The following is a 12,914-nucleotide window of genomic DNA, read 5'->3' as shown; positions in this document are numbered from 1 at the left end:
TTTGCCGATTTCTCCATTGGAATGTTAAAATGTTCAAGGTTTGTTTATTCTAACTATTTATTGTTAATCAATTCACTTATTCTTAATAATATCGTAAAACAACAGTTCCAACTGAAACGCATAATTGGTTGGATCTTAAGTCTAAAAATCTAGAATCAGTCATGATTGTTATGAGTCCAGTAAGAACCGAACCAAACTAAAATGTGCACAACCCTACCTAAAAGTACCCCATCCCTTGCTTTCTTAAGCTTATTTAAGTTATTTTCATCTCATAATTTGTAAACAGAAATTGATTAAAAATTAAAATTTTATAAACAATCCAATAAATTGCACCAAACTGAGCCAGTGTATTGTGTATAAATTTGGCCAAATTCACTCTATGGTAAAAGTTAGAAAATTATTTAGTTTGTTTGGTTATAGTTTTCAGAAAATTTTACTTTTTTATTTTTCGTATTTTAATGTTTTTAATGAATTTTTTTAAATATTTTAAGCAATTTGTTTTAATTTTTAGACACACATAACATAAATGCACGTAAAAAGTATAATATTTGTGAAAAAAATCTTTAAAAAATACACAAAATACCAAAAAATATTTTTAAAAAATACGAAAATTCAGTACATTTTTCATATTTTTGTATATTTATTAATTTTTTGAAATATTTTTTCAAAAATATTTTACTATTTAGAAACATCTAAGTAAGGTACATCTAAAAAAATAAAAAAATTATTTAAATTTAAAAAATATTCAGTAAAACTAAAAAAATAAAAAATTCAATTTTTAGAAAACTGAAACCAAACACACTGATTAAAATTATTAATGACTCAATCGTATGAAAATTATTACCTGTTTGTTTCCCGTTTTTCGAAACTACTTTTTTTAAAAATTTTAGAGTTACTGTTTGATTGTCCAGAATCTCTATTTCAAATTATTTTCCAATTTTATTCTTCACGTAAACTCAATAAATGTGAGGTATCACTACAACCTATTACTCTACTCCTACTAAACTCTGCTTTACTTTCTTTTTTTTTCCGGACCTACCTTGTACCTACATGCGTAATACAGACATGAGACTAGTGCCATAATAGAAACATGAGACTAATGTTGATGTGAAATTTTTTTGTTTTTTTGGTTAGATGTACTCTTGAGGCAACCCTCTCTCTGCAATTGTAGAGGGAAATTTGAAATTACAATAATGTATTTTTTGGAAAACTAAACACATCCATTTTTAAAGCATAGTTTTCAAATCATTTTTTTGAAAAATAACTTAAAAAGTAAAACCAAACATGGTGATTAATTTTCCCAAATTTTATGGGTATGCAACCTGAAAGTGACCACGTGTCTGAGAGCTCTCACGAGGAGCCATACATGTCTAATGGAATAATTCTTTTACAAAATTGTTACAAATAAAGTTAAAATTCCTTCTCTCTTTTGAGTATCTGAACAGAACATATTACTAACCAATGTCTCGACCATTTGGACGCATACAAGGCTCCAACTTCATCTATAAAAGCAATCCTAATATGTATGGTCTCCACAATCAATGGCTCAGAATGAAACTAGCAGCTCAACCGCCATAAACCCAAAAAACAAAAATGGATGAAATTTCTCTACCCTGAAAAGAAATACATTGTCTCATTCCACCATTACAGTAGTTGGTACATTTTGCTTTCTTCTGAGCTTTACTTGACTTGACCTGAATATATTAAAGTTCACTCAGGTGTCTAACAAATTACAAAGGGGAAGGAAACAGGTCCCCGTGCTTCGAATAAAGATCAGAAACAGCAAGCATTAGTGGCAGTATCTTCATCAAAAACAAGCATGAAAGAAGTACACCCATCTCTGAGGTAACAAGGAACTACAACAGTCACTTCCCAATGGAAGAAGATTTTCTCTACCCCTGCTGCTTTGTCAAAGATAAATGCTCTCAATGTTTCTTTGTTTTTGGTGATGCGAAATATTTAACATCAGATCCAGAAAAACCACAAGGTATATTTGTAGTCAAGGCACAACCAGTGTGTGCAGATACAAAGCGATTAATAGCATGTTAAGATTGAGATCTTTCCCGCATTTTTGCTCTTGCAAAAAACACTCCTGCCACCAGACCTACAAAATGCAGTCAGAGCTCGCTCATGGCCATTGGGATTTCAAAAAGTAAGTACATTCTTGGGAAAAAATAAATAAAGAAGCCATATCTATTGCCAAAGCAAGGGGAGGGTATTGGCTAAACAAGTGTTGCTATTAAGTTCTTTGAGAAAAAACCTCCCATACTTTGGTAATAGCTGCTGCCAAAAACAAAATGGAGAAAGCCTTACCAAAGAGTATGCTTGTAGCATTCTCTAGATTTGTAGGGACATTGAACAGAAGGATACCAGCAACAGAGAGGGGAATTTTATTCAGTGACCCAACAAGGCTGCAGGCGAGGAAGGATTGCCAAGAAACATAAGTATTTCAATCATTAGATCTGTGCGAAAATAAAAAACAGTATCCAATAAAATAATGTACTAGCAATTATTGTTGCATATCCAACATAAACTGAGCCCAGGCTCTAGGGCACCAAAATGAGATACACTAGAGCCTCAGATAAAAACTTAAGATTAGTCACCAGCAAGGTTTAAATTGCAGTTTGGCATCTGACATCACAAAAAAACCTAAGGTCCATAAACATGCTGGATCAGTCTGCCTCAACCATACCCAACTTTAACCATCAACCGACCTCAAATTTATACTTCGTCAACCAGAACCAGTGCAATCAAACAACAATTTGAGGGACAATGATAAAAAAACTGATTTATAATTAAGATCGCACCAAGTTGCATGGCTTGAACATAAACACACAAGCTGCTCGCAATGTTTATATATTTCTGCATGTCTTTAGCCTTACCTGTATGTAGTGGCCCCTGTTTGATGAAGAAACCACATTGAAGTGAAGCTGATTGCTAGGCCCAAAAATCCACTTAGCGTCATCACCAACCAGAAGGTGGGAATCCTTAAAAGTGGTCTGCCATTTATTGGGGGAAAAAAAAGGGGGGGTCAATAAAACAAATAGAAAATTGAAACATGACTAAACACAATAAATGGAGACTTTAAGCAGAAACTCCAACTAATAAAACAAATAAATACTTCAGGAAATTTTTTATAGTGAGATATTCCAACAAGAGTCCAGGCAAACTGAGTACAGTCAGATAAGTTGGCAGTAGAAGATGCGGAAAAAGCAGTGTGCAGTGTCTGAACAAGTTCAACTAGTTCACTAGTCTATGTAGTGAGGAATTCAGAAGGAGAAGCCACATGCCCAGACGGGGTGGAAGTCAACTGTCACACAATTTGGTTTACCATACTTTTACTAACACCATGGCTTAGTATGAATAGTGGCACCACAATGATCACACTTCCTATAACCACATCCACTCAAACTACCACCACAAGAACCACCTCCACAAGAACCATCATGAGATCCACTACCACGAGAACAACCTCTACAAGAACCACCATAAGAACCACAGTTACAATAGCCACCATGAAAACTACCACGATAATTACCCCAGCCTCCACAACAAGAAACTAAGGCAGAAGAGGGAATAGACACGGTACTCAAGCAGAGTGAAATGCTTCCCTTGAAAGAAGCACAAGTGAAACAATACCAGGAAGCCTTCTGGGATCTGGTCCTATTTTGTACCAACTGCAAATCTAAATCTAATCCAAAGAGCAATGATGCAATCATATAAACCCCTCAAATTTTTGAAAGTGCTGCAATACTCAAACAATAGTTATCCAGATTGCTTAGTAGTAAAATTCTGATTATACAAATTATACGCCCAAGACTCACAAAGCTCAACTATAGTAGCAATATGGGGTTCCGATCTGTGTAAAGTCACAAATGAATCATCATTCCATCAATCACCATGTGTAAAATTCCCTTGTGGACGAGGAAGCTTCATAATTAATTTTGATCTCTTTTTCCCCACGTAAAAATACTTCAGCATGTGCCCAAGCCAAATACTTCAGGCTATTCAATTTCTTTGTGGTAATCAATCTAGGCAAATCATCATCCTTAAGCAACAAAGGTTTTTCCTCAGCCATATCATATCAAGCCAAAGCAAGAAGCAACTAAAGAAAAGAAAAAAAAAATAGCAAATTCAAAAAAATCCAGCCAAAATACAATATGGATCAAAAACCAAGGTGCAAAATAATCAAAATAAAGGCTAGGTCAGAGTTTGTTACAAAGCCAAACCACTTCCAATGAACTGCGCCCCCCCCCCCCCCCGCGCGACTACCAGAGAGCCAAAATGCACTTCTAAATGACCTAACAACAACGAACCTCAACCTAGGTTTCAGACCACTATTTCGGCACCAATAATCGGTGTCCCAACAGTCACAATCAAGCAACAATGTGTCAAAACACAGATGAACCAAGGCACCAAAATATTACCAAACCAGATGAACGAAGGGACCAAGAATCAGATCAAACTAGATGAAATACACCAAAATAATGCCAAACTAGTAGAGAATCGAAGAAATAAGAGGCCCTTGCAAGCTCAAATAATAGGGCCGAACATTGTATCTTCAAAAAAATAGGTTCAAAACCAATCCCTAAAATAGCTCAAGATCGTACCTCCATTAGGTCAATCAGCACCCATAGAAGTTGTTCCAACCATCGCAAAGCTCATCGAAAAAAAGGGGAAAAAAGATGCAAAAATCATTCAAAAATAGTAAAGCACATCAAATGGCTTCAAAAAAAACAAACAAACAAACAAAAATCACCACAATCACTAGGAGATCAAGATGAATCAAACCATATAGTTTCCCATAATATTTTTGGAATTCTTAAAGGTAGATGATAGCACTAGAAAAGGCCTCATTGATGAAATTATAAATGTATTAAAAAATCTTGAACTTGATATTAACGATGTATATAACATTATGATAATGGGTCTAGTATGAAAGGAAAACAATGACGGACCCGGAAAAGACTTCTACATATAAATTCTAAAGCATTTTACACACCATGTGGTTGTCATAAAATCTTAATCTAGTACTGTTACATGGTCTTTTTTTATTAAAGCTGTAACTTTTTTTTTGGAGTAGCACAACATATGTATTCATTATTTTTGTCTTCTACAAAGCGATGAAAAAATTTATAAGATAATATACCAAGTTTAACTATTAAGGCATTGTCACAAAGTGTTGTAATTAAAGTATTTGTTGACAAGTCAGTTAGTAAGAATTTGCAATCAAAAGCTATACATATTGAAGTTTTTATAGACCAATTAAAAGGTCTTATTTCTTTTTCACAAAATTATAGAGAACATGGATTTACATATGTTATGATTTCATCTAAAGATATTGCAGCTCAAATAAATAGAACCCGTATTTCATGAAAAACATATAATTCTTAGAAAGCAAGCAATCAAAATCTGTTGAAGAACCTTTTAGGTTTGATTATTTGTTATATATAGTACATCAAACTATTTCATCAATTCAGAATAGGTTTGAACATTTTCAAAAGTACAGAAATATTTTTGACTTTCTATTTAACTTTAACAAATTAAAATCACTTGATGATGATGCTTTGAAAAAATATTGTCTTAGCCTTGCATGTGTTTTGAAAAATAATATTTCTTCTAATATTGATGGTTTAGATTTGTTGGCAAAATTAAAAGTTATAACAGAAATTTTACAAGCAGAAGAAAACAATACAGTTGATGTATTAAATTATATAAAAAGATTAGATTCTTTTCCAAATGCATGCATTACTTATAGATTCTTATTAACAATAGCTTCGGCATAAATAAGTTTTTCAAAATAAAAAATGATAAAAACGTACACAAGAATGACTGTCACAAAAAAAGATTAAAATATAACTTAATTAGTAATTTTGCATCTCAAAAAGAAAAACAAATTAATAAATATTTTATAATATAAAAATATAACTAGGTTGGGTATACACTCATAGTGAAACAATAAAAGATGACAATAGCACCCTCAATATAACATAAGAACAATAACACGAACCCTCTAATTAATCTGTGAATAATAAAACTTTCTTATGTTTGGCTGTGTTTTTTTTTTTTTTTTTTTGGAAGACAACTTGATATTAAAACTTTGCAAGTTTCATTTAGTTTTCTCCTTGTTTAAACAGTGAATAATAAAGAGATAATAAAAGCATGACAAATGTTCACAAGCAACGACTCTCATCATGTTTGGAAGTAAATAGTTATTATAAATGGAAGGCAAGCAATTCTTATATTTGCAACATGCAAGTAAAAACTTTGTTTACTAATTGTGTATGTGCTGTGAAAAGTTTTCTTAAATTATTATATTTGTAATACATTTGAAAAACATGTGCTAGAGAATTGAATGCCTAAATGGCTGAATCAAAATCCATGACTTGCCCTATGGTTGTACTTGTGACCACATCAATCATAAAATGTTCAAGAACAGGAACAATAAATAATATAGAGCAGCCTCAGGATGCAGAGCAAATGGAGGATGTTCCAATGAGAAAAAAATCACATTCTAGCAAGGCAGTGAAAATGTTGCTTGTGACAACAATGATGGGATTCATGGGAATGATGATGATGTTGCTGAAGAGAACATTGGTGGTGATGACAATTATGATGATTGATTTGTGCCTATATACATTATTTTGCATTATATATCTATTCTTTTGGGTATATTGAGTATCTACAACATAATTACCACTAAATTCTGTAGACTGGACTTGGCATCCCTGCATTGATCTTTCAAACCATGTTAAATTGTGTTGGAGTTCTGTGTTTCAGCAACCAATACAGCAAAATTTAAAACTTAAGTAGCACATCCTTGTGTTGTGACAACAATGAGACCTATCGAGAGTTGCACATTCATAACAATTTCTAAGTATCATTTGACAAACCAGATTAAAGTAAATACCAATAAAAAGAAAAGAAGAATAAAAGTATTCTTCTAATTCAGTATTCAAAGGAAAACAAGGATAGTCTGCATTTTATACATTAAGCATGGTATTAGAATTTGTTTCCCTATTAATTCTAGCATTTATATGTTAATGGTTAGGTTCATTTAAGTAATTTAAATTTAAATTCACATAAAATAGTAACATCATAACCCAGCATGTCATATCATAAAAATAATTTGTTAATAAATCAACAAAAGATAAATTATAGGAGACTTGATGCCTCACGTTACTTTTCCACGTCATAAAATTAGAACGGAAAAAGAAGAAGAAAACTCACGTTGTAGAAAGATAATCCACCTCATTGAAGACAGCAATAAGTAGAAGTCCCAAGGGCAATGAAAGTGTGTTATTAAGCAAGACCATTGAAAACTCGTTCAAGTTTCCAGATTTTGTAACTTGCTTTGCTGTATCCATGATCCTACGCAGCATTAACTGCAACACAAAGATTTGATAATGAATATATATATATATATATATATCCTTAGCTAAAACTTAATTATATTTTAAAATTAAAAAAATATATGGACAAGGCAAAGGCATATGATAAAGCAGCAAACCATTACACGGGATTTTTTTTTTCTATCTATTTTCATAGACTGAAATCAAGTAATAATGGTTGGCATGTTTGCTAAATTTTGTGAATTCCTGTGCATCACACGGGTCATTGCTAGTATATATAAATATATATACGAATGTGAATTTATGGGATACAGAGAGAGGAGTTACTTGGCTTGGGTTGTGATTGTAGTATCTCAACAGTGTAAGAGGGCATAAGGGTAATGTTTAATGTTAGTGATAGTGTAAAATGCTGTCTTCCAGTAGTGTAGGATTTCTTTATTCCTGTACATGGCATGTGCTGTTTCATACATCTTTTTTTTTTTGCAAGCTTTCACACCTCAGATTCATTAAACTGTTGTGGACTAAAGGTGTAGAAATGAAGGCAAGGGTTGTGATTTTAGTATCTCAACAGTGTGACAGGGTATAAGGGTAATGTTGAGTGATAGTTTTTTTTTTTTTGGATAAATAATCAAACTTTATTAGAAAAGCATCAAGATGATGCAAAGAATACAAAGAAAACAGCTCACATTAGGACCAAAACAAGACTAACTAATCAAGTCCTCCACAAAATCTACAAAAGCCAAAACATTAGGATTAACCAAACCCGTAACCCAACTATGCAAAACCATCAACAACCTACTCTCTAACCAAGAAACCGAATGACACACATCCTGAAAAACATGCCTGTTGAGTGATAGTATTAAATGCCGAAGAAGAAGGGTGTAGAAATGAAGGGGAGGGTTGTGATTTTAGTATCTCAGCAGTGTGAGAGGGCATAAGGGTAATGTTGAGTGATAGTGTTACATGCTAAAGAAGAAGAAAAAAAAGAAATGAAGGGGAGGGTTGTGATTATAGTATATCAACAGTGTGAGATGGCATAAGGGTAATGTTGAGTGATAGTGTTATGCTAAAGACGAAGAAAAAGGTTTTTTTGTACGGGTCACCATCCATGGTGGCCGACCATGGCTGGGTTCGTTCAACCAAGAGTGGCAACTGGAAGAATATGAAGGACGATGGGGACTTATCTAGTATGATCAAGTCCATGGGTTTACAGAGCACCCTCAAGACTTTCATGCAAACAGGTGATTTTTTACTTTGAAAAAAACCCTTTCACAAGGAAATTATTCATATTGTTATGTAGTTTCCATGTTCATTAAGGTTAAGGTGCGCAGACAGGAGATATATGATATATCTATAACATATAATTCCTATTAACGGAGAATCAAATTTAACGAGATGAATTATGGCTTAACAAAGTAATTTGAGCATCAAAGGTAAATTATGACCCCAAAAATAAATAAAAGATATTAATTAAAAACCTAGTAAAAAACAAGAGTAAATGAAACACACTAAAAAATAAACAAATAAACAACTCTCAGAGAAGCAAAAATAAATAACATTTTCATTCATGGCTATATATACTAATGAAATCATCCAAAATAACCCCAATTTTATTGAACTTTGGCGGACATGTCATGCTGCCCCAGAGCAGTCTTGTCTTGTGCTCCTAGAAGAATAAATTCTGGGTAATTTTGTTATTCTAATCTCTGGAAAAGAGTAGGAAAGAAGAGAAGACAAAGAAACAATCGAAGAGGAAGAACACTTAGATATCGGATCTAAACAAGACTAAGAACTCTGAAACGGAAGGAACAGAAAATCTATGAAAAAGATTAGAGTAGTTGTGCTTTCTCAATAGCACTTTCCTCCCTTCTATTCTTCACTCCAATCTAGAGAAGTTTCACGTCCTTACCAAGTACCTGTTATGTGCAATATTGGCGAAGCCTGTGAGCTACATAACTCTTTCTGGCGTGTTTTTCTCTTAACTCAAAAGCCACTGTTTCCTTGATGTCTAGATCTGGAACTACCCCAGATTCAGGTATTTTCCCTTGGATTTGTATAAGAAAAGGATCACTCAGCGCCTTATGTCGATGATGTCTATAAATTTATCATGCATTCAAAATAATGTATGTCATTTTTCTTCAAAGAATGGTATGAATAAGTAAATACTAGATTAATTCCGCTAGAAGGGATAATCTGTCATTTCCTATACACAGGAATACAAGGGGTAGTTTCGTTATTTTGGCATCTGAAAGTATAGACGCAGTAATAAAAAAATTCATTTTTGGGGTTGTCTAATAAATTTTAGCTATTGTGGAACCAACTGCAGAAGTAATTGCAATCCATTAGTTTTCTCTAGAATTTGACTGCATAATATAGGGAATTTGTTAGTAAAATAAATTCCACTACAAGGACAGTTCTGTTATTTATCATTTTCTGGCACTATCTGGTACTTTTGTTATTTCAACATCTTTAAAAGTACAGCTGTAGTGTTAAAATAACTAATGTTTGTGTTAGTAAATTTAAGTTACTTTCGAACAAAGTGTGGAAGTAATTGCAATCTGCCAAAAAATTTCAGACTTTGACTGCATGGTTTTGGGAATAGGTAACATTTTTATTTTCATTATTTTATATCTTGAAAATAGACAACATAATTGCAATCTTCTCAATGTATGGATCAAATATCTGGAAAGGTAAACTTTTTGCAGGAATCTCTTCCTTTGTAGCCATTTAGTTAGATGCTTACTTGCCAAAAGCTCTTACTATTTGCCAGCTGATTTATTCCCAGCAAACCATCTCTAAAATCCGGACATGTCCCAAATTATACACTACTTATTGCAAGTCCATTTAACAATCCAAATTCCCTGATGAAATGACAACGTCTATTACTCAACCACAAGGGATTGACTGAAAAAACAAAGTAACAAATACATAAAGCAAGTAGCAAATGAAGAAGAAAAAATCCAAATCAAAATCAAAGTTATAATATCATGTACAGTATCATATAAAAAAAGGTTGATGATAAATGAATCAACAAATGGAAACCACTTTAAGCAACCAAGACACTCACGGAATATGATGCTGTCAAGAAACAATTGGCAAGCTGCCATGCATAGCCAACAGCATGAAAAGATATATCTGTAATTCCTCCACAGATTGCTGATACAATCTGCACAACAGAAATGCAATATCCCTTCAACCTTCATGAATGGACCTTTCTCATGAATTTAAAAAAGATGTTAATCATATGCTGTTGTAGATAGATTAGCATTTACAGCTTTAGAAGTACAACACGGCTAAGCTTTTAAAAAAACTACTACACACCTATGTTGGTGGCCTTTGAGCAATTTTAGACTTTCAACCTATGGATCGTTTTGTAGGTCAAGTTGTTTAATTGAATTTAAATAGATTTTAGAAGTCAAAAGTTTAGTAGTTCTATTTTTAGAAAGAGGGTTGCTATATGTTGCCTTTTTATTTCACCAAACTTTTCACCTCTTATGTGGCTTCCCATATAGCATGATAAGTTTCAAATATAATGAGTTATATATATATATATATATACATGGCTTTTAAGGCATGAATACACATAGTAAGTGAAATAAAGAGGTGATTTAAATCCGTTGATAAATAGCATTTCTCTTTTAGAAATCCTATTCTTAGTTGGTGAAGTTACCCATGTATAAATAAAATATGTAATGCCTCTAATTTAAAATATGTTTCTTTTGAGATTGTGTGATGCAATCAAACCCTCAAGAGTGATGCCTAAAAGACCTCTAGGAGTGATTTCCAAGACTACCCTTTCCTTATCATTCTTCCTTTGTTGAATTCTCTCCACTTTAAATCCTATTCTCAAAGCCTAAACTTTTTTTCCATCCTAATTCTCTAACCCTAGATCAATTAAAACAATCTGAAAGTACCAAAAAAACAATGTTCATGGATTCAGTTCACATCCCCAGAAGAGCCCTAAAATTCACTTTCTTTCCCTATTTAATTAAGCCCTAACTAACCCTACTTCCTTGTATACATATTAAAAAATCCTAAACTTTCTACTGGAAATCAGGTTTCAAACCCTTGCATAAACCAACAAATTCCTTTAAACCCTTCAAAGTGCTGTCCTGCATCAAAAATATTTCATTATTTCTCAAAATTGGCATAGGAAACGGCATACAAACTTCATGAGGAAGAAAATAAAATAAAAAGGATAACAACAATTAAACTGTTAGATAAAGGAAAATGGCATGCCATAAATGCAAGCGACAAACCAACAAGGAGAGTAAAATATTGATTGTGGCTGTTTAAAGTCCCAAATAGTTTTAAAAAAATAATCCTTGTCCCAACAGTAATTCTCCATCAATCAACATACCATTAAGAATAACGCAACCCAGACTCTGTTGTCGTGGTGCTTGTTGAATAGATACATTTCACCAACTGCAGTTATCACATTTGTAACGTTCTTCAAGACTGTGACCATGGCGACATTAATATACTTCAGACTGCAAACAATATGATTATAATTAACTAACTCTGAAAATGAGACTATTCCCATTCCGACTAATAAAGAAGAAATAAGTTAGGTAAATAAGCACAACACTTGAATATGTCATACATTAAAGTAGTTCTGCAGCCAACTACTAGAGATGAATCAAACAAGACAACACGGTCCACATAGCATAAACAAATAGATGAATGAATGACAGTGTTAAGTAAGACAGCCCAAATTTTTTCCATCAGCAAGACAGCCCAAATTGATTCAAGCCACATTGAAAATTGGTATGTTAGATCTCCTATGAATGACCCACACAATGCACAGTCCTAGTCCTCGATTTGTCTTCCACACATACATAGAAATAGACCTACGAAAGATCTTGACAAGTGTAAGAAATAATGTATAGAGAAAGAGAGAGAATAAATTGTATGTATTATTATTGATTGATATATTGATTTCTATTACAATGATTCATGATTCCTATATATAGAAGAGGGTGAGTGTGTAGTAGGTAAGGAGTAGGTGAAGTGGAGGTGGTAGTGGTGTAGTGGGTTAGGTTTAGTGGAGTAGGTGAGGTGGTAGTGGTGTAGTGGGTTAGGTTTAGTGGAGTAGGTTTAAGTGGGTGAAGTAGGTGGAGAGTAGTAGGTGGAGAGTAGGTGGATTTTAACAGCCCCCCGCAAACTCAAGGGGGATAGGAACTAACCAACTTGAGTTTGGAGAGAGTAACAAAACAAGAAAATACATAAAAATAAAAGAGGATAGGAGACACTGTATGGTCGTGTCAGACCATTGGTGAAGACACTGGATGGTGGTGTCATAACGTTGTAGAGGACACTGTATGGGGGTGTCATAACGTTGTAGAGGACACTGTATGGTGGTGTCCTAACGGTGTAGAAGACAGTTTATGGGGTCATGTCGGACCGTTGTAGAAGACAGTTTATGGGGTCATGTCGGACCGTTGTAGAAGACAGTTTATGGGGTCATGTCGGACCGTTGTAGCAGACAATGTTGTGACAGTTTACGGAGTCTTGCTGGACCCTTGTAGAAACTAACCGGAATCAATGTCGGGACAGTTTACA

At 33.5% G+C, this 12,914-nt stretch overlaps 1 protein-coding gene across 7 annotated transcripts in view; it reads right to left on the bottom strand.

Annotated features, from left to right (window-relative positions):
* Positions 1-1,575: 1,575 nt before the first annotated feature.
* Positions 1,576-12,914, bottom strand: part of GONST1 (golgi nucleotide sugar transporter 1) — a 37,319-nt gene continuing 25,980 nt past the window's right edge. For 3 of the 7 annotated variants that reach the window (XM_028221843.2, XM_028221841.2, XM_028221842.2), the window contains 6 exons: positions 11,713-11,842; positions 10,420-10,518; positions 7,231-7,385; positions 2,883-2,999; positions 2,314-2,411; positions 1,576-2,104 (listed from right to left, as the gene is read on the bottom strand). In XM_028221843.2, the coding sequence (XP_028077644.2) occupies positions 2,046-2,104; positions 2,314-2,411; positions 2,883-2,999; positions 7,231-7,385; positions 10,420-10,518; positions 11,713-11,842 (658 nt within the window). In that variant the 3' untranslated portion in view covers positions 1,576-2,045. Of the gene's footprint in view, positions 2,105-2,313; positions 2,463-2,882; positions 3,000-4,610; positions 6,844-7,230; positions 7,386-10,419; positions 10,519-11,712; positions 11,843-12,914 lie in introns of all 7 variants that reach the window. The other 4 variants (XR_014329117.1, XR_014329120.1, XR_014329119.1 and 1 more) reach the window with 3 other exon arrangements.

The sequence above is a fragment of the Camellia sinensis genome, chromosome 5 (assembly GCF_055761805.1).
Source record: "Camellia sinensis isolate YWXY chromosome 5, ASM5576180v1, whole genome shotgun sequence".
Lineage (NCBI taxonomy): Eukaryota > Viridiplantae > Streptophyta > Magnoliopsida > Ericales > Theaceae > Camellia > Camellia sinensis.
This window is presented reverse-complemented; position numbering and strand designations above follow the sequence as displayed.